This window comes from Epinephelus lanceolatus, chromosome 10 (genome assembly GCF_041903045.1).
Source record: "Epinephelus lanceolatus isolate andai-2023 chromosome 10, ASM4190304v1, whole genome shotgun sequence".
Lineage (NCBI taxonomy): Eukaryota > Metazoa > Chordata > Actinopteri > Perciformes > Serranidae > Epinephelus > Epinephelus lanceolatus.
The window spans coordinates 10,703,269-10,727,259 of record NC_135743.1 but is presented as its reverse complement, the minus strand read 5'-3'; the positions used below and the strand labels follow the sequence as shown (position 1 = coordinate 10,727,259).

Here is a 23,991-nt window from a genome sequence, read left to right as displayed (position 1 = left end):
CAGAGGGATGTCGTATGCTGTAAAGTCCTGTGAGGCAAATTGTGATTTGTGATATTGGACTTTATAAATAAAATTGATTGAACTGATTTAAAAAAACACCTCATTTGCTGTTAGTCAGAGAAGAGGAATGATAGATCACTAAGTGTTTGTACGCCACTCATCACATTCATAACATTTGAGAGAACCTGCAGCACTACTCTACATCCAAATATTGGAGGAATGTCTTTAAAGTCTTGGTTATTGAAACAGCGTTTGCAGGAAACATTCAGCACTACTCCGTTGTTAGGCATGTGAGAAAAAAGGTTTTGAGAAAGAAGCACAAAGTTGTGAAAAATACCAGTATGAATCCCTCTGAACAAGTACTAACATTAAAATAATGTTGAGATCGATGTGCAGGTTTCTAAAAACCTGGAGGAAAATATGAGCACACATTTATAAACTCTATTACATTGTTATATTTGCACCATGCACTCCATTCATTCAAAATGCAAGAACCACACACAGCAATCAGAAGATTTTATGATGTATTTATATTCATTTGTAGACTTTTTTGTTGCTGGACAGAATAAAAGTGATTAAGGCCATCTTTCAGCATATTTGGCATAAATGAAAAGTTAAACTTGCTTCACATCCAAAATTTATGGATTACATTCATGATCAAGCACATTTTACTTTACATAAAATAATTAGGTTTAAGAATAGATTCTCATTCCATTTGTTGGACGAAAAAACATTTCATGTCTGGTAGGAACCTTCAATCATAATTGTCTGATAAACATTTCCTCAATGTGGTTTTAAACCTCGCAGGAAAAACTCTTATTATCAGGGCAGGAAAGGCACTACACACCATACAAATTTAAACTAATTTAAGTAAAAAAAAATAAGACTAAAAAAAACAACGTTTTCTTTGAAAACCCCACACAGACTTCGTATTGCAATTATTTCCCAATTGTTGTCGTATAAAAATAAACGTTTTTTCGTTCAGGGAGATTGTATGTTTGATCTAAAATATGTATTTCCCCACAACATTCACTTCTTCCCTGTAACATGTGTGTGTTTATTTATTTTATTTTTTGTTGCAAAACATTTTGTACTGTGTGGCACTGTGGCAACTTCCTGTGGAAGTGCATTTATTCAGCCAGGTGTGCGTGAGTAGAGGCAAACAGTTTTCCAGCGCGGGGAGAGGCCGACTCGCCGACACGGGCACCGGGAACACGACTGCGGATATGGAGCCGCAGCAGGACCTGTTAGGACGCCTATTCTCACTGATTCTTCCTCATGAGGTATGAGTAGCGCTACACAATGAAATTGGCCATTTTGACTCTGTGTGCACACATTTTCTGGCGTAAATCCAAGCTTGGTGGTTGAAAACGACTTTGACTCTGACTTGACTTGTTGCGCTTCCGTGTTCGTACGGGACTGTTGCCATGGCAAATATAAACAATAACGATGATGCGTTGGACATGCCTGCAGAATCTATTGGGGATGCCGCTGATGATTTGAATGAAAACGTCATGTCTATTAAAGACATGAAAATGGAGAAATCAAGTAGGATAAATCAAAACGTGTTGTTAAATTAACTACCAAGGTACTTTATGAAAAACTTACAGATTACAAGGTAAAAGAGAGGCTAAATTAAACAAAGCAAGTAACATACAAAGGGTTGTGGGAGAGTTGATGTCAGACAGGGATTGTGAATCTGAGGTCAAATGCACTTTTGCTAAGTTTGTTGTTTTATGTGATGAAGCCAAAGCATTACATGATTCATTGATGGGTTTGTTACATGGTGTTGAACTTGAAAGACAACAAACATGGTTTAAAGCAAAAATTATGATAAATAACGAGTTCATTAATGATGTGCAAAAATGGTTTACACGAGCTTTCAACAATGGTGATAAAATTGATGATAAAAACAGGTCATCACAGGTTGAAAACAATGACAAAGATGAAAATGAGGTCATTGATGATGTTCTCCCTGAGGACAGTGTGTCAAAGGTTGCCAGCAAGCACTCAAGCAGACAGAGTGCTGGCAGCAGGAAAAGCAGTAGCTCCACAGCATCTGCACGCATTAAAGCGGGGGCTGAGAAAGCTGCACTCATTGCACGTGCAGTAAGGGGAAGCATTTACTGGAGGAACACGAGCAATAGCTACGGAGACAAAGAGAACAGCTTGAGTTAGAAGCTGAAATAGCTGCAACTACAAAACTCGCAATTCTCCAAGCTTCAGACAGTAAAAGTGTATCTAACGCTCCATCAGATGGCATGAATTCCTATCTGGAAAGGAAAACTCAACAGCAAACCATTTCCAAATCTCTCAACCCCATGGCAAAGGAGTATGAACCTCCTTCAGGAAACGCATTAAGGCACAGAAATGAGTCGACACTAACACAGAATGATCCATCCTCAATGGATGCACATCCCAAGGAGAAAAATAAACAACTCACAATTAAACCAAGCCAAGAGGCTCATGTCAACACAGGTTATCAATATCGGCCTAATGTGCATGAAACAGCACAACATGCTCTCAGTTTCCCTTATGCTCAGCCATCATTGGATTTCATACAACCTATGCAACTGCAACTCAAGGAGGAACCATTTGGAGGCATCTACCACAATGCAGAAACAGAATGAGATTACAGCAGCCCTCGTCCAACAGCAGCGCTCACTGTCTCTGCTGGCTAGAGACATTCCAGTGTCCGATGGAAATCCTCTTGAATACAGAGCCTTCATTCGTGTTTTTGAGCATGGTGTGGAAGACCAGGCCAACAAAGCTGATTGTCTGTACTTTTTGGAGCAGTTCACTAGGGGGCAACCTAGGAAATTCGTGTGCAGCTGTCAGCATATGGTTCCTGAACGCGGCTATGCACTGGCAAAAGATCTTCTACATGAACACTTCGGAAATGAGTTTAAAGTTGCTTCTGCATAAACAGAGAAAGCTCTGGCATGGCCTCCAATTAAATCTGAGGACGTGAAGGCATTGCAGGCCTATTCTTTGTTTCTGCGTGGTTGTTGTAACATGATGGGAGAGGTTGAATATATGAAAGGGCTGGATACACCAACCACCATGAGAACAGTAATGTCAAAACTGCCATTCAAATTGAGAGAAAGATGGAGGACCGCTGCACATGACGTGTTGGAGAAATGCAAACGCAGGGCACGGTTCACAGGTCTTGACACTTTTACTGAAGGTGAGGTCAAGATATTATCGGATTCTGTCTTTGGTGATATTCAGGACTCATCATTTGTGAAAACTGTCTTGAAGAGTGTGACTAAGCCATACAGAAAAGACGTGAGAGGAAATAGCTTTGCCACAACAATAAGGCTTGCTGATAATGTGGATGAACTGGGAGCTAATGGTCATGTTCCAAGGAAACAAGGTACAACTGAGAAACGTAATCCCACTGTTTGTGCATGCTGCTCTCGTGAGCACTCATTGCAGGAGCGTCCACAACTAGCCAGGAAGAAGCATCGGGAGAAAATCAACTTTTTAAAGGAGAAAGGAATTTGCTTTGCCTGCCTGTGTACTGGACACATGAGCAAGAACTGCGAAAGGCGCCTTACTTGCAAAAGCTGTGGCAAAGGTCATCCTAAAGTGCTTCATATTAAGAAGGAAAGAGTTCATGCAGACTCAAAACAGTCCAAGGATCCACCAAGCAGTGGTGCATTACTTTCTCCAGGAACTTGTGGGCATACAGGGGCCGGAAAGGATGATTGTGTCCTGTCTATACTGCCTGTCAAGGTTAAGTCCAGCAAGGGAGGCAAGGTCATACATACTTATGCTTTCTTGGATCCTGGTAGTTCTGCCACTTTCTGTTCAGAGAGTCTCATGCAAGAGCTGAATATTGGAGGAAGACGTGCAAACTTTCTCCTACGCACCATGGGACAACAGAAGGTCATCCCAACATACACGCTTACTGGCCTTGAAGTGTCTGGTCTTATCAGTGAGTGCTATTACCAACTACCAGATGTACTCACTCAAAGGAAAATGCCTGTGACATCACACAATATCATTACTCCAGAAGACCTGGAACAATGGTCATACCTGTCAGACATTTAGATTCCCTGCATAAAGGCCAATGTTGACTTGCTGATTGTTAGCAATGCTCCCAAGTTACTGGAACCCTGGGATGTCATCAACAGCTGTGGAGGAGGCCCATATGCCATAAAGACAGTGCTGGGTTGGGTCATTAATGATCCCATGCAAGGGGGTGACACCACTAACCCAGACGTTGGGCTAAGTGTTGCTGCAGTGAATAGGATCTCTGTTTGCCAGCTGAAGGAACTGCTGAACAACCAATATATGCATGACTTCAATGAGAAGACATATGAGGACAAGAAAATGTCGAGAGAAGACATAAGGTTCTTGGAAATTGCAAGTCACTCTGCAAAACTGTTGGATGGGCACTATAGCCTGAAAATGCCTTTTAGGAAAGAGTAGCCCATGCTCTCTAACAATCTCTCTATGGCCAAGCAAAGGATACTTGGTCTTAAGAGGAGATTTGAGAAAAATGAGCAGTTCCATCAAGAATATGCAAGCTCATCATCAATATGGAATAACTCTTTATTACAAATAGGGGGAAAGGTGTTCTTCTGGAGAGAGTGGCATACTAAAGGAATCAAGCACATCCAATGTCTCTACCACAATATTTTAAAATCATTTGAAGAATTAAAAGAAACATACAACCTGCATAACAGAGATTTCTGGAAATTCTTACAGCTCAGGGATTGCATGTCTAAGGCAGCCCCCAGAGGTGTTGAGCTGCCAACCCAATCTCCTATTTCCTCTAAATTTATATTATTAAGTACAATGCCTCACCTTGTGGGTAAAATTTATAATCATCTTATTAGTGGGTTTAAGCCTGTTGTATTACCCACGGTAATACAACAGGCTTAAAGGTTGTGTGGGAAAGAGACTTGAGAGTAACATATGAGGAGGAAAAATGGAGCAGATTTATGGAGTCAGATTTGTCTCATTAATACCTGTAAATGCACAGAGGGTGATTCCTTTTGTATCTTTCCTTCTCGGCTGCTGACAGAAAGTTGCAGCGAATGTCCACTTACGCAGTGTAAACCATAGCTACATCAATGCTTAGAACAACACTGCCATCTACTGGATGACGGTGTTGCTTTGTGTGAATCACGAGCTATTTGTTTGTGGATCTGTGTGGATTTCGACAAGAATGTCTCAAAATTACGTCATTGAGGAAAGAGATGCATGTGTGTGATCGGTGATCCACAAATGCTGAATCACACTTCACAAACAAAATTTTCAGTTTTACAAATGCCTTTTTTTAACGAATAAAAAACAGAAATTTACAAATACACATTTATTTGTAAAAAACAACACATAAGTTACAAATACAAAATTTGTGTTTGTGGAAGGAATATTTGTACGCATAGAACAACACTGCCATCTACTGGTGAGGAGGGCGGGCCATTTGTGAATCACCAGCTATTTGTTTGTGGATCTGTGTGGAAATTCGACAAGAATGTCTCAAAATGACGTCATTGAAGAAAACAAATGAAAAAATGATATATTTACAAATACACATATATTTGCAAAAACCAAAATACAAGTTACAAATTAGAAATTTGTATTTGTGGATAGCAAGACACATGTGCAGATCAAGAAATATTTGTAGATCACCCTCTGTGCATTTACAGGTATTAATGAGACAAATCTAACTCCATACAGATTGACTGGGGAGATGCTAAGTCCAATGAGAGATGCCAGGTCCAAACTCATCCAGTTTAAAATATTCAATAGACTATACTGGACACCAGTGAGGATGAATAAACTTGGGTTGAGTGAGTCAAACCTGTGTTGGCGCTGCAAAACAGATAAAGGAGATCTTCTCCACATGTTCCTTTACTGCCCCAACTTAACTGCCTACTGGCAGAGGGTTACAGAAAAGATCATAGATAGTCTAGGTACAAATATCAATCTTACTCCCGCGTTATGTCTCCTGAATAGTATGAAAGGAAACAAGAGAATAAATGAGAAAAAAAGCACAGTGGCTAAAGGTAGCACTCACCACTTCTAAAAGAGTCATACTGAGGCATTGGGCAGGAAAAAATAGCCTGACCTACTCTGAACGGCTCAATGCATTAACAGAAACAGCCTCATATGAACAATTAATATATAAAATAAATGGTACGATAGATATTTACACAGAAATTTGGGAACCATTTTTAACACAAATCAGGAATGAACAATCCGGGACTGGAAACTAAAACCTGGTAATTAACTATTACTGTTTCTCAGTGCATTTGTTTGACTGACGGCTGGGGGAGGGTGGGGGGCGGGATTCATTTTATTCATTTAGATTCATTTCATTTTCTTTGTTTGTTTTAATTTTACCATTATATACATTCAAATGAAATCCACATCAACTGTATATTGACTGTATGTGTATAGGCGGTGCTCACATTGTCACAGATCACTTTATTTTTGTCATAATTCAGTGATGTGTAGAGAACCCTCTCATGCAGAGGTGTGTTGGTTTTAGTTATTTTGTGAATGTATGATGTGTACTTGTTAACACAAAACTAATAAAAAGTAAGAAAAAAAAAGAATATGCAAGCTTCTTTACTGATGTCATCAACAAAGGCTACACAGAAAAAATACCTCAGCATCAGTTGGACTGTGAGGAAGGAAAGGTCTGGTATATCCCACACCACGGAGTCTACCATCTGAGAAAGAATACTCTGCGTGTGGTATTTGACTGCAGTGCAACCTTTAAGGGAACATCACTGAACAGCCAACTCTTGCAGGGTCCCAACCTTACTAGCAGTTTGCCTGGAGTGCTCACAAGGTTCAGGCAGGAGCCTGTGGCTTTGATGGGAGACATACAGCAGATGTTTTATCAGGTCAAGGTTGCAAAAACAGACACAGACTTCCTTCGTGGCCTGAGGGTGACCTGAGTAAAGAAATGGCAGAGTACAGGATGACTGTTCACTTGTTTGGGGCCGTTTCGTCCCCTAGTTGTGCTTGTTATGCACTCAGGAATACCGCTGAGGACAATCAGGCCCTCTTCCCAGCTGATGTGATTCAGACAGTGAAACAAAACTTTTATGTGGACGACTGTTTGAAGAGCACATCATCAGAAGAAGAGGCTATTAAAATGATTGAAGATCTTACAGCTGTCTGTCAAAGAGGAGGCTTCTGTCTGACAAAGTGGGTCAGTAACAGCTGTGTAGTGCTCCGCACAGTTGCAGAGGAACACAAAGCCAAGGACTTAAATGAACTGGATCTGGATAGGGATAATCTTCCCTTAGAGAGAGCCCTTGGTTTGCAGTGGTGCATCGAGAGTGACACTTTCCAGTTCAAGATGCTGGTGAAAGAAAGGCCTTAAACCAGACGTGGCATGCTGTCTCTGCTCAGTTCAGTGTATGACCCTTTGGGGTTTATTGCACTAGTTACACTTTCTGACAAAGTTTTGCTGCAGGAGCTTTGCAGGAGAAACTGGTTGGGAAGACAACTTACCCCATGACATACAACAGCACTGGACAAAATGGCTGGAAGAGCTTAACAAGATGGCAGAGTTCAAGATCAGAAGGTGCATTAAGCCGAAAGACTTTGGGCAACCTACACTGGCCCAGCTGCATCACTTTTCCGACGCAAGTGAAGGTGGATATGGTACCGTCAGTTACATACGGATGAAGAATGACAGGCATGATGTTCATGTGTCCTTCCTGCTCGGCCATTCATATACAGTTGGAGATGAGGAAGGTCAGAAGTGCATTCGGGGGTCAGAGTGTCACATCAGATGACCTTTTGGAGGCAGAAATGTCCATCATTCGTTTCGCTCAGCAGCAGCGGTTCGAGGAGGAAACCGATACACTTTCATCAGGAAAGTCTGCAGTCAGAAGGGAAAGTCCTATTTACAAACTGGATCCACGCCTGGAGAATGGTCTGCTTAGAGTTGGTGGAAGACTGAGTAGGGCAGCTTTGCCGGAAGAAACCAAGCGTCCAATTGTCTTGTCAAAAGATCAGCATATCGCAACTCTCATCCTTAGGCATACTCACCAACAGCTGGGTCACAGTGGTAGAAACTTCACACTTTCCAAGCTAAGGAGGAAATATTGGAGTACAAGTGCAAATTCTGCAATAAGGAAAATCATATTTGACTGCTGTACTTGTAGACGCTATACTGCAAAGGCAGGGGAACAAAAAATGGCGGACCTGCCAATGGAAAGGATTTTGCCATTCACGAACGTCGGTGTCGATTATTTCGGACCAATCGTGGTGAAGAGAGGGAGAAGTCTGTGTAAATGCTATGGAGTAATTTTCACCTGTTTGTCAAGCAGAGCCGTTCATCTAGAGGTGGCGAACTCACTGGACACCGAGGCATGTATTAATGCTTTGTGACGATTTATGAGCAGAAGAGGCCAAGTTTCTCATATGCGGTCTGACAACGGCACCAATTTTGTTGGCGCAGAAAGGGAATTGAGGGAGGCCCTGGCAGGATTAAATCACAGCAAAGTACAGGGAGCATTACTGCAGCATGGAGTTTGGAGGAGTTTTACACATCACATTATGGTGGCGCTTGGGAACCTGTCATCCGCATGTTTAGAAAGGTACTCAGCTCTATTTTGCATCAGTAGACACTGGATGATGATGGGCTTCATACAGTTAGTTGTGAAGTTGAGGCCACATTGAACGATCGGCCCATCACTACACTGTCCGAGGATCCCAACGATCTTGAGGCTCTTACGACCAATCACATTCTCCTTGTGAAGGGCAAACCTGCCTTACAACCCGGACTGTTTGTGAAAGATGACCTGTATGTGAAGAGAAGGTGGAGACAGGTTCAATATATTTCAGACTTGTTCTGAAACGATGGGTGCAGGAGTACTTTCCTTTGCTTCAGGAACGGCAAAAATGGAACCAGAAGAGAAGAAGTTTCATACCTGGGGATATCGTCTTAATAGTGGATTCGACAGCTCCTCGTGGCTCTTAGATACTCGGCAGAGTGATGGAAACCTTTCCTGACAAGAAGGGACTGGTACGTTCTGTTCGCCTCAAGACAAAGTGTAACATTATAGAAAGACCTATAACCAAACTTTGCCTATTAAAGGCAGTCTCAGAGGTCTAACTGCTGATGCAGTGTGTTTGTGTGTACAAATATCAGTTACCTTGGTTCTGAGAGCATGGTGTGTTTAATGGCTTTTGTCTGTACTGATTTGAATTGTTGTGTCTGCCTGCCATCAACAATTAGGTGCCGGAGTGTAACAGCCATTTATCTATGTGTGTGTTTATTTATTTTATTTTTTGTTGCAAAACATTTTGTACTGTGTGGCACTGTGGCAACTTCCTGTGGAAGTGCATTTATTCAGCCAGGTTAATGCGGCCAGGTGTGCGTGAACAGAGGCAAACAGTTTTTTTGACCGTGGCTGAGGCACGGCTGAGGTGTGTTTGCAGATAGGAGCAGTATTAGATAACAGGCTACCTAATTGCAAAGCAAGGTGCTGTACCTTCATATGCTTAAATTGGTGGAAGAAATAAATGGAGCAAGGCAACAGGAAACATCTGGACATTGTTCTGTGAGAGCAAAGCCTGGCGCGCGTCAATTAATTGCACCGACACGCACCTGCACCTCCACCTGACTGTGGAAAGACACTTACATTCCCCATAAGCTCATCAATCAAATATTTTTCCGTTTCCTTAAGGATGTTGAGGAGGATGTCCTTGCCAACATCTCCAGCAGAATTCAGGGGACCAGAGTAGAGCTTCCTCATCCTATCCCGATGGGTAGGGATGGCCAAGATTTCATCATAGGTCCCTTGTTGGATGACTGCATTCTCAAGGAGCGCATCCAAAACTGATGCAGTCTCGCACACTCTGTTGATCAGCTGGCCTCTATGTTCATCAACAAAGTGCCTCCCTGAGGAAAGAGGGAAACATTACTTCACAATGACTGACTGGATTTGGAGAAAACATGAAGGTAACTTGGTATATGTCTCAGGAAGGGACCTAAAGGCCCAGTGCGTAGGATCTAGTGGCATCTAGCCTTCAGGTTACAGAGCTGGAACTTCTCCTGTGTGCTGAGTTTGTTGGAGAACTACAGCGGCTAACACAAAAATGTGAATCTCGAGCCGGTGTTTGATTTGTCTGTTCTGGGCTACTGTAGAACAACATGGCAGACTCTGTAGAAGCGGACTCGCTCCATATGCAGATATAAACAGGTCATTCTATGCCAACGGAAACATAACGATTCTTATATTATTATGTATTATATTAATATTGTGTATACTAATACATACTTAACTTAGATGTGTGTTTTTGTTAATACACTGGCAGATGTAAACTGACTATGTGGCTATAGTATAGACTATAAAGCTTAGTGACTTCAGGTGTTGGTACGTTCGTGACCCTCCAGGGGTCAGTGTGCAATTACACACAGGTGTTCCCAAACTGTGTACACTCTGTGTTCAGTCAAATGTCATTAGGGTTGTATGTATTTTCACAACCTCCATCAATCAAACCGGCTAACTTTGTAGGTGTAATCAGAGTACTTGCAAACAGGCAAATGCAACAGCTGCTACATCCTGTCATTTTTAATAAATAATATAATATAATCAGATAATATACATTATCCGATCACATCCTAGGTGTGAAATTAACATAAAAACATTAGCTTGACTTGAATATTGTTTTTTCAGTTGTATTACAACTGTAACTAACGCTGTTATAATTATGGGTGTTTTCACATATAGTTCTATTAAAACAAAACAAACTCAGTCCTCTTAGGCTGTTTTCACACTTGGTCCTTTTCAGCCCTCTAAACAGACTCAGAGTGGAGACTCAGCTTTTTTTGCACATATGTGAACGCTCAAAGAGAACTCAGACCCCTCTGAAGCGAACCATACTCAGACCACCTCGCTTCAAGTCTGCGGTGTGGTTCGCTTAACCTGTACACTGTGAACACAAAGCACTCCAGGTTTGCTTTGCTCCTTGCCTTTGTATTCAGCCCTCTAGATCACATGCTGTTGCAATGGGACGCCTAAAAAGAAAGACGAAACCTAGTTGGCCTGTAACGCATGCAAAGATGCAGGACGAGGAGTAATTTGGTCCACGGAAGAAACTGCACGTCTCCAGATGTGGAGTGCAGAAAAAAACTATGTTAAGGTGGAAATGTGAACAGAAAGAGGACTGAAGCCCTTTTCTGTTGGTCCACTTTTCAATGCACTTTAAAAGGACTGAGTTTTGTTTGTTTTAAACGGACTATGTGTGAAAGCACCATTAAAGTGCACCAAAAAGTGGACCAACAATAAAAGGACTCAGTTTTCTTTCTGGTAAACTTCAGCTCTGATGGGGCCTCGGTCCTCTTTCTGTTCACACTTTCGCCTATATTTAATTGACATTTTTTGGGTTTTTTTTAACTTTCACGTGGCACTGCAGTGCAATTATGCAGCTCCTCCCTTCACGTGGACTTAAAATTGAAGGAAAACCTTAGTGTTTCTGTGCTGTAGACTGTTGATGTATTCTACATTCCACATCTGGAGATGTGCAGTATCTTCCGTGGACCAAACTACTCTCTGTCCTGCATCTTTGCAAGCATTACAGGCCGACGTGGTTTTGTCTGTTTTGTTCAAGCGCCCCAGTTCAATAGCATGTGATCTAAAGGGCTAGATAAAAAGGCAAAGGGCAAAGCGAACCTGGAGTGCTTTGTGTTCACAAGGCACAGGTGAATGAGTGAAAAATGTTACAATTATGGCGACTCCCCTACTCTGTTTCGACCTGGCTTGAGTTAACCTAAGAAGTGTGTTTTATCGTCAGGTTTTGGGTTTGGATCAGTGACCGATCACAAGCAGAGAATAAGGTATTTACTGAGAAGACGTCACACTACCTGCGCACCCACCCTCTGCCATGGCATGTGCACCACTTGCTCCAGCGGAGGGGCTCGCAGCTGAAACAAAATGAGAGAACATTTAAATTGCTTATTGACAAACAACTATTTTTCCATACACACAACAAATGAAATGCCTTTTTATGTGACGCTTTGTGTTCATTTCCCCCTTTTTTTTTTTTTTTTTTTTTTTTACCCAAAGCCAGCAAGATCCTGGTGGTGTCTCTACATTAAGGACAAACGTCATTACTGGTCCTGCCAGATGCCTCCTGCTGCTGCTGCCATCATTAGTCATTAGTCATACTTCTACTGTTATTATACACATATGATTATTGTCACACAAGTATACTGTCAGATATTAATACATACTTTCAACATATTGTACCACAGTAGCCAGAACTATAACTATAATATTATTACTTTCATTAATGTTGTTGTAAGCTACTGTCATTACCTGCATCTCTCTCTCTCTCTCTCTCTCTCTCTCTCTCTCTCTCTCTCTCTCTGTCTCATTGTGTCATATGGATTACTGTTAATTTATTATGCTGATCTGTTCTGTACGACATCTATTGCACGTCTGTCCGTCCTGGAAGAGGGATCCCTCCTCAGTTGCTCTTCCTGAGGTTTCTACCGTTTTTTTTCCCCGTTAAAGGTTTTTTTTTTGGGGAGTTTTTCCTTATCCGCTGTGAGGGTCTTAAGGACAGAGGGATGTCGTATGCTGTAAAGCCCTGTGAGGCAAATTGTGATTTGTGATATTGGGCTTTATAAATAAAATTGAATTGAATTGAATTGAATTTTTTGGTTGACTACTCCTGCTGCATGCCCTGAGCCACAAACATCATTCAAATTTCAAAGTTCAGCTCTTTCAGGACATTTATGTGAATTTGAAGCAGGTCAATTATCAGATTTTTCACCGGCCCCCGGACTTATTTTTGGAAGCATGCCATTCTTATTCTAACAGTAGTACTGATAGAAAACGCTGAGTTGGTCCTGACTTAGCTTTTTTTGAAGATGTGTGTTTGTCTTAGAGCAGCACAGCGAACAGGCAGAAAGACAGTGTATAAGAATGACTCTTTTAAACACAAATTATTTTAAATGACTCACCTTGTACATGGCCAGTGCTTTGCCATTCACCTGAGAAAAAAGCAAAGGTAAAGAAAACATGGACATGTAACCGATTTACTGCCTTTATCTAACATCACACATCTGCTACACTAATGATATTTAATAAAATCAAAGTGGTACACAGACAGAGTGGATAAGTTCTTGTGGTATTGTTTAAAACTGACCTTGTAGAATTTCACTGGTCCAAACTGGTTGATGCCCATTTTTTGGTGTGAGCATGAGCTTAAAGTCTTTGTCTGGATTTTTAACGACCACTTCATAGAAGTTTGGATCTGTGCTGTCATATCTGAGCTCTAATGTCTGTGAAAGAAAAAAATGAATAAATAAGAAGTCAGACTTTGAGCAAAGTACACCAGAAGATTTTTTTTTCTTTGGTCATATGAGGTTAAGTTGTGGTGGTTTTTTTCACTTCCATCAAAGACATCAGAGACAGAGACAGAATAATTAATATCTACTGTATATTGCCAAATATTGCTAAAATGTCTGGCTAAAATTGAAGACCACATGGAGCCAGGCATGGTCATGACTGCAGATATTTTAATGTGTTTAATATTTCCTGTATCATCAGCTGATTTTAGGTTTGAAGCACACACAAGTAGCCTGACATTGCCAGACCAAATAGCAATAGCAAATAAAACATAAGCTTGCTGTTTATTATGCTATTTTCAGTGGTCAATGTCATAATTTATTTATTTATTTATAAATGTAAGGTAAGGTAACCTTATTTGCACCCGCAGGTACATTTGGTTCACAGTTTAAGTGATTGGCTTCATCCACACAAAACAGACAAACAGGTCAGACACAGTAATATAATAACAGTAAAAAGGTAAAGTGCCATCAGTGCGTCATATCAAAGTGCAGGATCAAAAAGGGCATTTAAAACCATTATAATACCCAAAATATGAATTTAAAAACAGTACCAAAGAAATAAATAAATAAGAACTGTACTGTCATTAATTCAGTTTAATTTGCAGTGAGTTTTTGTTTTTGTTTACCTCTCTATTGACTGATGGGACAAAGCTGTCTTTATATGACTTTGTTTTGCAGGCTGGGAGTTTGTATCTGCGGCCTGATGGGAGGGGCTGAAATTCCCCATGTAATTTGGCATTCAAGAACCTCAGCTGCTGTAAGGTTTTGGTGATACATCCAATTAAATTTCCAGAACAACAGTCTGACCTGAAATAAACACCTTAATGTGAATTTTGGATGTTTTCTTTCAAATAGTCTGAGAGAAGACATGTTATGGAAGCAAACAAACCTCAAAATTTCAAAATTGACAACTGCACAAAAAAAAGTGTGTTCACCTGGGGTTCCTCGCCTTTAGGATAAATGTCTGCACCATCTAGATCTGTTGTTAAGATGAACCAGTCATGCATTTTCAGGGGCTTCGCTGGATTTGACTTTCGGATTCCTTTGTATCTATCAGATGTTTCCGTTTTGTCCAATACCTGTAGAAGATACAAAACATACATTTTTCTTGTTGGTGTTGTGTATTTATCTATGTATTTATAGTGCTATTCTGTATCTTATCATGACTGGTATTGTTGACAGTAAGATATGAAATAACCTTTATTAGATCCTGATCAGGAGGGATCAGGTAAACATGAAGTGTGAGGGATGTTTGAGATGATGCTGTGAGGACCTTGCTATATATTAACACCCTACAGTATATTTCAACTGGAAGGCCTAATTTCACCAGGACCATTTTCAAAGAGAAAACTGGTTTAGACAGCTTGACATGGGACGATGTGACCTCAGACACTTTTTCCACGACATCTCCACAGTCATCTATGTGTAGGACTGCAAACTTGTCTAATATTGTAGGATTGTCATCTGCACAAAACAAAAGCACAGTTAGTGAAGGGAAAAGGATTGCATCAGTTTTTGTACTCGTGCTGTCAGAAACAAATATGAACATTATATTTTTCATTATTTTCTTCATGTCCACTTACCTATGCAGATCCAGTGTGGCAGGTACACTACATCTAACTTCCCAGCAATGACTGTGATGTCCATCAGGGGACCTGCGGGCATGTACTCCATGCTTTCAATCCTCTCCAAGTGTCCACTCAAAGAGCAAAACTGGTACTTAAAGTTGACCTTTTCCTTACAGACCCAGCGCAAGCCGGAGACACTGCATTCAAAGTTTCCTGCTCCAGACTGTAGGCTAAAATGTGAATGGAAAACAAAAGAGTTTGTGTCTATGCACATGAAGGAACAAAACAGAGTAAATGTAAACTTAGAGAGTATCTGCCTTGATTCTATTAATGTAATATTGCTTTAAAAATCTTTTTATTTTCCTTCTGTGAAAAATCTCAAGAGCCAAGTGGTAGTGTTTCCTGTAGTTCCAGTTTGCTGTGATGCAGTATTTAGGATGTAATCTTTACCTGTAAGTTGGAGCCTCATCAGCATCTGTACAGTTCACTTCAGGGTCAAGTTTAGTCCAGTCACTGGAGTCCTGCTGCAGAGGACAATCATTTTCACAGATAAGTGCAGATGTGTCTTTTTGAAACAAAACATAAAGGAACAAATGAATGAATGTAAGGGATTACCGTAACACTTCCACAACCCTCAAGCTCCGAGCTTCCTGAAGGCCCTTGTGAAGACACACATTCATATGTTTTAAATGATGTTATTTTAATATTTAAATCACATTGTAACTTTTTTTGTTTATTTTTAGCTGCTTTAACACTATGTGCTACACAACTCTGCTCTAATATGCGAGCAATATGTTACTAACATATTAACGAAATTGTTGTCACAAAATACAGAGATTATGTGGCAGAATAACAATGCATCCTCAAGATGAAGTTTTCGTAAAATCCGATTTCTCGGGTATGTTTTTATATTTGATATTCTGTGTCAGCACATACATTGGTGAGAATAAAAGTACATTTTTTAAATGTACATTTTTTTAAACTCATAAATTTTAATGATGTTAATAAGGGTCTAGTTATTTCTGGGTTTCCTTGTTTTCTGTGTGTAGTCATGCTAGCTGCTCTGTGAGGCTATCCTTTAGGTACAGCAGTGCTTTCAGATAAATTCTAACATCAGCATGCTAACACGCTCATGATTAGTAGGTAATGTTTACTGTGTTCACTGTCTAAGTTTAGCATGTTACCATGCTAACATAAGCTAATTAGCACCACAAAATACAGCTGAGGCTGATGGAAATATCATTAGTTTTGATGTATTCATATTTAAAGTAGGGTTGTCAAAAGTATCGATACTCTGAAAAGTATCGATACTCAAACGCTGTATTCGGATACAATACTAATTTTCAAAAGTATCGATACTAACTGTGCACACCACCTCAGCACCTGTCGGGTACGCGCGACGGGTCCGACGGACACGCGCTGTGCAGGCAGCGTCTGGCAGGCACAGAGCCCTCGCTGCAACCCAGCTTGTTGTTGTCGCTGTGCATACATGCACACATTTCTGTTGCTGTAATATGGCCAGCGCAGCTGCAGGAGGATCAGAGCAGCCAGTTTTGGTCAAAAATGATAAAGGAAAAAGCGCTCTTTGGAAATATTTAGTGAAGTGAACACAGCTGCAGACGGCAGGTACAGCCCCTCCCCTCACTAGCAGCTGAGCAGCTGGTGTCGCCAGCATCAAACTAAAATATAACTTCTAACGTTAATGTGGGAGCTAAGCAGAAAACTTTATCAGTCATGCCCGTCTGTAACATTAAGAGACAATGTTAGTTTAACAGGACAGCACAATTATGTGTGTCTGAAAAGTTATGTTAACTGTAAAGTCACAGATTGAATCTGAAAAAACGTTTGGTTTCTCCCGTAACCCCTGGTTCTCTGATCACATAGTGAGGTAGAAACAGGAGCATCCTGAGCCTAAACTACCAACTCTATTTGATCAGCAATGAAAATATGGTGCCAATTCACCAGAAGCACAGAAAATAAACAGGGCTGTAGATAAATACATTTGTATGGACAGATGTTGTTTCTGGTTGTTATTTATTTTGGGGGGATTTTTTGTTTTTATCATTGATATTACTGTTCTGATCTTTATTTAAAAAATGGCATGCCTCTTAATTTTTTGCTGCTGTATCGAAAATGGTATCGAGTATTGAATATTTTCCTAGGTATCGATATCGAGTTTGAAATTTTAGTATTGTGACAACCCTAATTTAAAGTACTGGACAATAATAACTCTGATGATAACCTGGGGCCTGTATCACGAAGCGAGATCAACCTTTTCTGGGTTACCCAGACCTATCCTGGGTTGACTAACCCTAACAATGGCAATCAGGATAATCGGTATCACGACGCTGGATATCAACTCGGTAACTCAACCCAGAGTTGCTTTATCAAGAGCCGTGAACGCGCACACAGCGGACCAATCACAATCATGAGAGAAGCGCAGCATCACTGAGTGTCCTCACAGAGCGCCGTATGTGAGGGGAAAAAAAGTATTTCTCATGTGAGGATCAGAGATTAATTCTACTAAAATATGAGGAGGAGAAAAGCAACATTACAGAAAAGGCCAACACCGTGGCAGCTGCAGGAGGAGGAAACATGCGTGGCAACGCATAACGGGATGAATAATGTTTAGTTTTAGTTTAGATTAGTTTATTTGCACATAATGTTAAAAATAAAATTTACAAGATTAAAAAAAAAGAAAAGTGCCGGAGAGGTTAGAAGCCACTAAAAGCTTATCAAAGAAATTCCCCTGTCAAAACATCAATGAAATCACATGATAGAGAAGAAAAAAACAGGTCAGGAAAGAAGAAATAGAGGAGGAGAGAGGGAAAGATCAAGACAAAACAAGGTAGCAAATAAAATGATGTGTAGGTTAAATTACTCATCACTGGTTCAAGTAGCTACAGTACCTGTACCTGTACATCTGACACTGATCACACCCTTGAATCCCATGAAATCAATGCTGCGCAGATGAATTGCATGTATTACAGTTATCGTCTAACATCATTGCGTCTGATAAATTGGTCTTCTTTGTCATAACGTTATATATGCTACAATAAAGCTTAAAGCTGACGCCACAATTAAATCATATCAACACCAAATTGATAATCTGAATAAAATCATCCTGATATTGAGCTGTGTTAGAAATTGACAGCTGCGCAGAAATATACCTATAGTCTCCCTCTTTAAAAAACAAAAAGGAAAATCCCTCAAACACCATGAAGTGTAGACATGATAGGCTACTTTCCACATTTCCAGCAGCAAAGCTGTCAATTAGGCCCATTGTCTTTAACAGGGATCATTTCCTCCAACAAAAAAAAAACATTGGCACTAATTAATGGTGCTATTAAGTGTCCGCAAATGATCAGTTTCTTTCTTATGAAGGGGTGGGATGACATTTCAACTTCTTTCCACTCCGTTTTGAACAATCTTTTCATTGTCTTTTGTTGTTACTTTCTTTTCTTTTTTAATGTTCAAAATAAACTTTCAAATCAAAATCAATCAAATTAATTAAACTTCCCGTCATGACTGGGCTGCATTTCTGTCAGCGGAGTCATTTTTTTCCGAACAGCTGATTGGCCAGTGGGTGGTGCTTTTTATAAGATCAGATTCAACCCTGAACTTACCCTGCTCCGGAGCAGGATAGCTGTTCAGAGTGAGTTACCATGGTGATCTACCCCAATAAGAACTGAACCGGCTTTGTGAGACCGAAAACCCAGGGTTAACCCTGAAGTTACCTCGCTAAGACAAAATCCTGCTTCGTGATACAGGCCCCTGATGATGGTGCTCGAGGAAAAATCAGGGGATCATCAAAGACATTAGGAGTCACCCACTGGGAACCATCAATGACTGTACAAAATTTCATGGCAATCTATCCAATGGTTGAGATATTTCAGTGAAGACTAAAGAGTTGGAGCGACCAACAGACACGCTGACATTGAGCCAGCAGCATGGCTAAAACACTGACTGACCTAAAGTGAGTGACTGTAGTGACTAGGCCGCATACATTACATGATTCTAGATAATAAAACATTCACAACAAACACACTAATTCAAATTGCTGCCCAACTGTCTACATTTAAGTTGAATTAAAAATTAGTAACGCTGAAGTAAAATATTACAGATCACGTTCTGCATAACAAGTCTTTGATGCTGGAATCGTATGTGTTTTTCCCCACAACTTACCTTTGGATCCTAAGCTGATTTCTAGCAACCTCTCTGCCAGATCAGTCATGTTCATCTCCATTAAAACCTCCCTGGTCACCTCCACAGACTGCTCGCCATAGATCTCCACCATCAGCTCCGCTATTTCATCTCTGTCTGCCATCTCCATTCTCTGACTTGAGGTTTTTGGGAGGTCCTTCTTCATTCTAATGCGCTGTAGGACATGTTTGAATTGCTCGAGCTCCCCATAACTTAAATCCTTCAGTGTTTCCAAAAGCTTCTTCATTAGTGGTGTCACTGTTACTTCCTGTTGGATTTAAAGTGGACAGAGGACATTTATCTAATATCTCTAGAGTAGAGCTGAAACATTAATTCATTTGCATCAATGTGAGTATCTTAGTCATTAAGAGAATATAGTAACAAATAGTATCCACATTAAGGCACAATGATACATTTGGTGAAATCTAATTTTCAGATGACTATAAAAACAAAATATTTCTATGTGTGCTCATTCCTGTGGCATCATCAAAGCACCGTAAGATTTAATTTAATGCTATAAACTAGTTATCAGTAATTGTGCTTTAACGACTGTCTCTAACTCTCTCTGTCACTGTGCTACCAAAAACAGGAATGATCCACCTGATCACATGTTCTCAATGCTTCAACAGCAGATGTGAGGCTTCTGGTATAAAAAACATTTTCCATCTCTTTATAGTCAAGATGAGGGTCATTTTCAACCTGTAACCATTTAGTGAAAGCTGTGTTGTGTTAAATGTGTCTGATGTGACATTACTCACCTTGTGAAGCAGTTCAGACTGATGTTTCTCTGAGGAGAAAAAAAGGCTAATTACAAATTCTAAATTAGACTATAAACAACTTTTGTCAGATTTAAGTGCTTTTGAATGAAACATAATAATTAAGGAACAGTGTGTAAACTTTAGGGAGATTCAGTGGCAACTAGCGGTGAATTGAAGACTAAAGCAGTTTCACGTTACAAATCAGTGTTTCACTGATGCTGACTGGCATGTTCGAGACGGGCCGATGGTGCAGCACCTCCAAATGTTTGCATAAACAGGATTCTTATTCTGAAGTCAGTGGTCATGCTTTAGGTCAAAGTATTTTGCCTCAATATACTGTGACATCAGCATTCTCTAAAAGAAAAAAATTAACAGCACTTAACACCCGTTGATCTTAAATGTTTTGTGACTGTTTGAGTGGGATAGCTAAATTTTCAAACTTTAACAGGTTTGATTTCATGTTATAGTTTTGGTTGTTTTCCAAAGGCAAATCATAAATTCAAACTCCTTGGAGAAATTCAAACATTTTATCAATGGGAAACATTAACAAGATCATGCTCTGCAGGCCGTTGTTTTGTTAGTCACATAATAAGTCTGTATGCAGAAAAGGCTTTAACATTTTAATATTGCTGCTATATCATAACTTCAGTGGTTATGGCTCTTTTAACAATTTGCCCCAACAATGTGCAGATATTGAGCATGCAGTTGGGATCATTCACTTTGTTTATATGCAATTCAGTTACCAGGTTTTGTAAATCTACGTATAAATGCAGCAGGTTAGTAATGCCATTTCTCCCCTAGACCTGACCTTCTTTAAGACAGTGTGTTGGTCCTGACTTTTTTTTTTTTATTTGGGAGTGTGTCCGTCTCAGAGTTCACGAACAGACGGCAGACAGACAGACAGTGTGGAGCTTTGTCACACTCTGAAATCAAAAGTGCAATTCTTCTAAATATGAATCACTGAAATGTCCTACCTTGTAAAGGACCAGTGCTCCTTTGGTAGTCATCTGTAAACAAACAAAAAATGGTAAAGAAAAAAAAGTATGTGCATCTAACATCACACATCTGCTTCACTTATGATATTCAATTAAATGAAAGTGGTACACAGACAATGTACATAATATCTTGTCCCATTATTTAAAACTGACCTTTTCGAATTTTACAGGTCCAAACTGGCTGATGCCCATTTTCTGGTGTGAGCATGAGCTTGAAGTCTTTGTCTGGATTTTTAACGAACACTTCATAGAAGTTTGGATCTGTGCTGTCATATCTGAGCTCTAATGTCTGTGAAAGAAAAAAATGAATAAATAAGAAGTCAGACTTTGAGCAAAGTGCACCAGAAGAGTTTTTTTTTCTTTCATCATATGAGGTTAAGTTGTGGTGTTTTTTTCACTTCCATCAAAGACATCAGAGACAGAGACAGAATAATTAATATCTGCTGTATATTGCCAAATATTGCTAAAATGTCTGGCTAAAAGTAAAGACCACATGGAGCCAGGCATGGTCATGACTGCAGATATTTTAATGTGTTTAATATTTCCTGTAGCAACAGCTGATTTTAGGTTTGAAGCATATAACATACAAGTAGCCAGACATTGCCAGACCAAATAGCAATAGCAAATAAAACATAAGCTTGCTGTTTATTGTGTTATTTTCAGTGGTCCATGTCATAATTTATTTATTTACTTACGTATTTATTTGGCATTCAAGAACCTCAGCTGCTGTAAGGTTTTGGTGATACATCCAATTTAATTTCCAGAACAACAATCTGAACTGAAATAAACACACACAAATTTGGGAATGCTCCAAGCTTTACTTTCTGTGAAAGGAAAAATAAGGGGAAGACATTACACTTTGACCTAGAGTGCACCATCCTATTTGTTTTTCTTCATTTTTGTGTTTTCAAATGAGGCCAAGAAAATTCTGGTGGCATTTTCACTTATGTCAACAACAGACAGGGATAGAATACAGAGAGACTTTGGTGGACTAAAGTGGATCAATTCATGCAAGTATTAATAATGATATTACTGAAAACAAATTCTATGATAATGTCTGTTTTTAAATGTTTTGGGGTGTTTTTGATATCCAAGAACCTCTGCTGCTGTGAGGTTTGGTTATATCCAAGTCAAACACCAGGGAAAATGAAGCTGCATGTGCACTAAGAAAAAGACTGCAGTAACTACATCAGGGTTTTTTTAGCTTTACTGTACACTGTGAAATGGTAGGTAGGACAGGGCTTAATCTTAAGTTTATTTTATCCTCTCAGCCGAATACAAACACAACAAAAAGACACCTGTTGTTGTGAAGCACTTTGTTTTTTTATATCTGTCAAGAATTAACTACAACAAACCGCAAGTGACACACACCTCGTATCATTCAGATGTTGGCAGAGCTGTACTGGAAGCTTTATAGGATCTCTAAACACAGGTAGTTCGCAAAGGTGTACCTACTTCCTGATGGTGACAACTCATATTCACCATATTGTGTCATATATCACCAAGGATTTCCGGCCCTTTTCTCATCACTCAGGACACATACGGCAGAGTCATACTGTGTTGTTGTTGACCAGCAATCTTGCCAGACATATTCATTTTTTGCATGAGACCAAACAGTGAGTGAAAGTAAAGTCTGATGATTTTGTTATGATTTCTTGTTTATATATCTGATAAAGCAATTATTGTTCTGTGCTCATCACAGCTAACTTCATTAATTGAAAAACAGTTTAAAACATACTTCAGGGAAAATTTTTGCACCATCCACATCTGCTGTTAGGATGAAACGATCATGCATTTTCAGGGGCTTCTCTGGATGTGGCTTTAGGATTTTTGTGAATCCATAAGATAATTCCCTCTTGTCCACTTCCTGTGGAAAGAAGAAAAAAATTCTTAACACAAAGTTTGTCCAAGGTTAAAGCAGCCAACATGGTTGCCTGTGCTGTATCTTACTATTATTAGTATTGGTGACAGTACGGTATGAAATAACCTGTTGTAGAGCAGGATCTCGTGGCATCAGATAAACATGGAATGTGAGGAATGGTCTGTAGGACTTGTATATTAACACCACACAGCTCCTTTTCACTGAAAAGCCAAATTTCATCAGGGCCGCTTTGGGGGAGAAAAGCGTGACTGTCGGGTTGTAATCTGCACACAATACAAATATGAGGAGAAAAGGATTGCATCAGTTTTTGTACATATCCTAACAGATATTTAAAGAGTTCTGAAAAATACTACTGTTGTTAAGATTATTCTGCAGTCATAGAAATAAATGTGGTGTTGTTGAACCACTCCCTGTTCCTAATGTTCTCATATTTCTCAGATTAAACAAGATTTGAAAGCAATGTCACAATGAAATCTAAAATCTATTTATTAAAATTTATGAGAAACATATGATTGTGTAATGTGGCAGTTTTTGTCTTCTTTCTCTGACCTTTGATTTTTGAGCTGATGACTGACAACTTCTTGACCAGATCGGTCCTGTTTATGTCCATGAAAACCTCCTTGGTCACCTCCACAGACTGCTGGTTCTCCACCATCAGATTCACTAATGCAGCTGCACTGCCTGCCTGCTTCAGTCTGCCCCATGAGGTAAGTGGAATTTTTATCGCGAAGACATTTCAAGGCTCCAGCTTCCCAAATGTGAGGGTTTTCTTTTTTTGCTGCTTTCTATTAATTAATTATTTTTATGTTGAGGTTTGAACTGTTGGTTGGACAAAACAAACATGAATGTGTCACTTTGGGCTCTGGGTAAGTGTGACACTATCTCTCACTATTTCCAGAACTTTTACAAACCAAATAATCAATCAATTAATGAAGAAAATAATGAGCAGATTAACCCATATTGAAAATAATTATTAGTGAGCTCCACCTCAACCAACTACAACAGTAAAATCATGCTTTTACATTAATGCATGAGTCAAAATTATCTTATGATATCATATATAGTAGAGGACAACAACATTTACAACATACAACATTTTTACAGTACTTTTACTTGTAATACTTAAAGTACATTTTCCTGATTATATTTACATACTTTTACGTAAGTAATATTTTAAATGCAGGACTTTCACTTGTAACCGAGTATTTTTACAGGGTGGTATTAGATACTTTTATGAGAA

At 39.6% G+C, this 23,991-nt stretch overlaps 2 protein-coding genes across 5 annotated transcripts in view; both read right to left on the bottom strand.

Annotated features, from left to right (window-relative positions):
- The window catches only part of LOC117265830 (uncharacterized), a 70,519-nt gene that overhangs the window by 40,310 nt on the left and 6,218 nt on the right, over positions 1 to 23,991 (bottom strand). The gene's annotated exons all lie outside the window — the stretch shown is intronic.
- On the bottom strand, positions 508 to 22,733 carry LOC144464478 (NACHT, LRR and PYD domains-containing protein 1 homolog). The gene is made up of 15 exons (XM_078171505.1): positions 22,608 to 22,733; positions 21,565 to 21,693; positions 21,023 to 21,158; positions 20,849 to 20,881; positions 19,875 to 19,903; positions 19,099 to 19,384; positions 15,529 to 15,572; positions 15,364 to 15,437; positions 14,929 to 15,143; positions 14,544 to 14,809; positions 14,281 to 14,424; positions 13,141 to 13,276; positions 12,956 to 12,985; positions 11,852 to 11,911; positions 508 to 9,886 (listed from the first exon to the last, which is right to left on the bottom strand). The coding sequence occupies exons 2-15, from the start codon at positions 21,577 to 21,579 to the stop codon at positions 9,573 to 9,575; spliced, it is 1,782 nt and encodes a 593-aa protein (XP_078027631.1). The 5' UTR covers positions 21,580 to 21,693; positions 22,608 to 22,733; the 3' UTR covers positions 508 to 9,572.

Bases quoted from the DNA above. Each gene is read 5' to 3' on its own strand.
- LOC144464478 (XM_078171505.1), bottom strand. The intron at 15,573-19,098 runs GTAAGTTGTGGG...TGTCTTCACAAG, and splicing joins AATCAGCTTAGGATCCAAAG to GGCCTTCAGGAAGCTCGGAG. The intron at 14,425-14,543 runs GTTATTTCATAT...TATCTTCTACAG, and splicing joins CTGATCAGGATCTAATAAAG to GTATTGGACAAAACGGAAAC.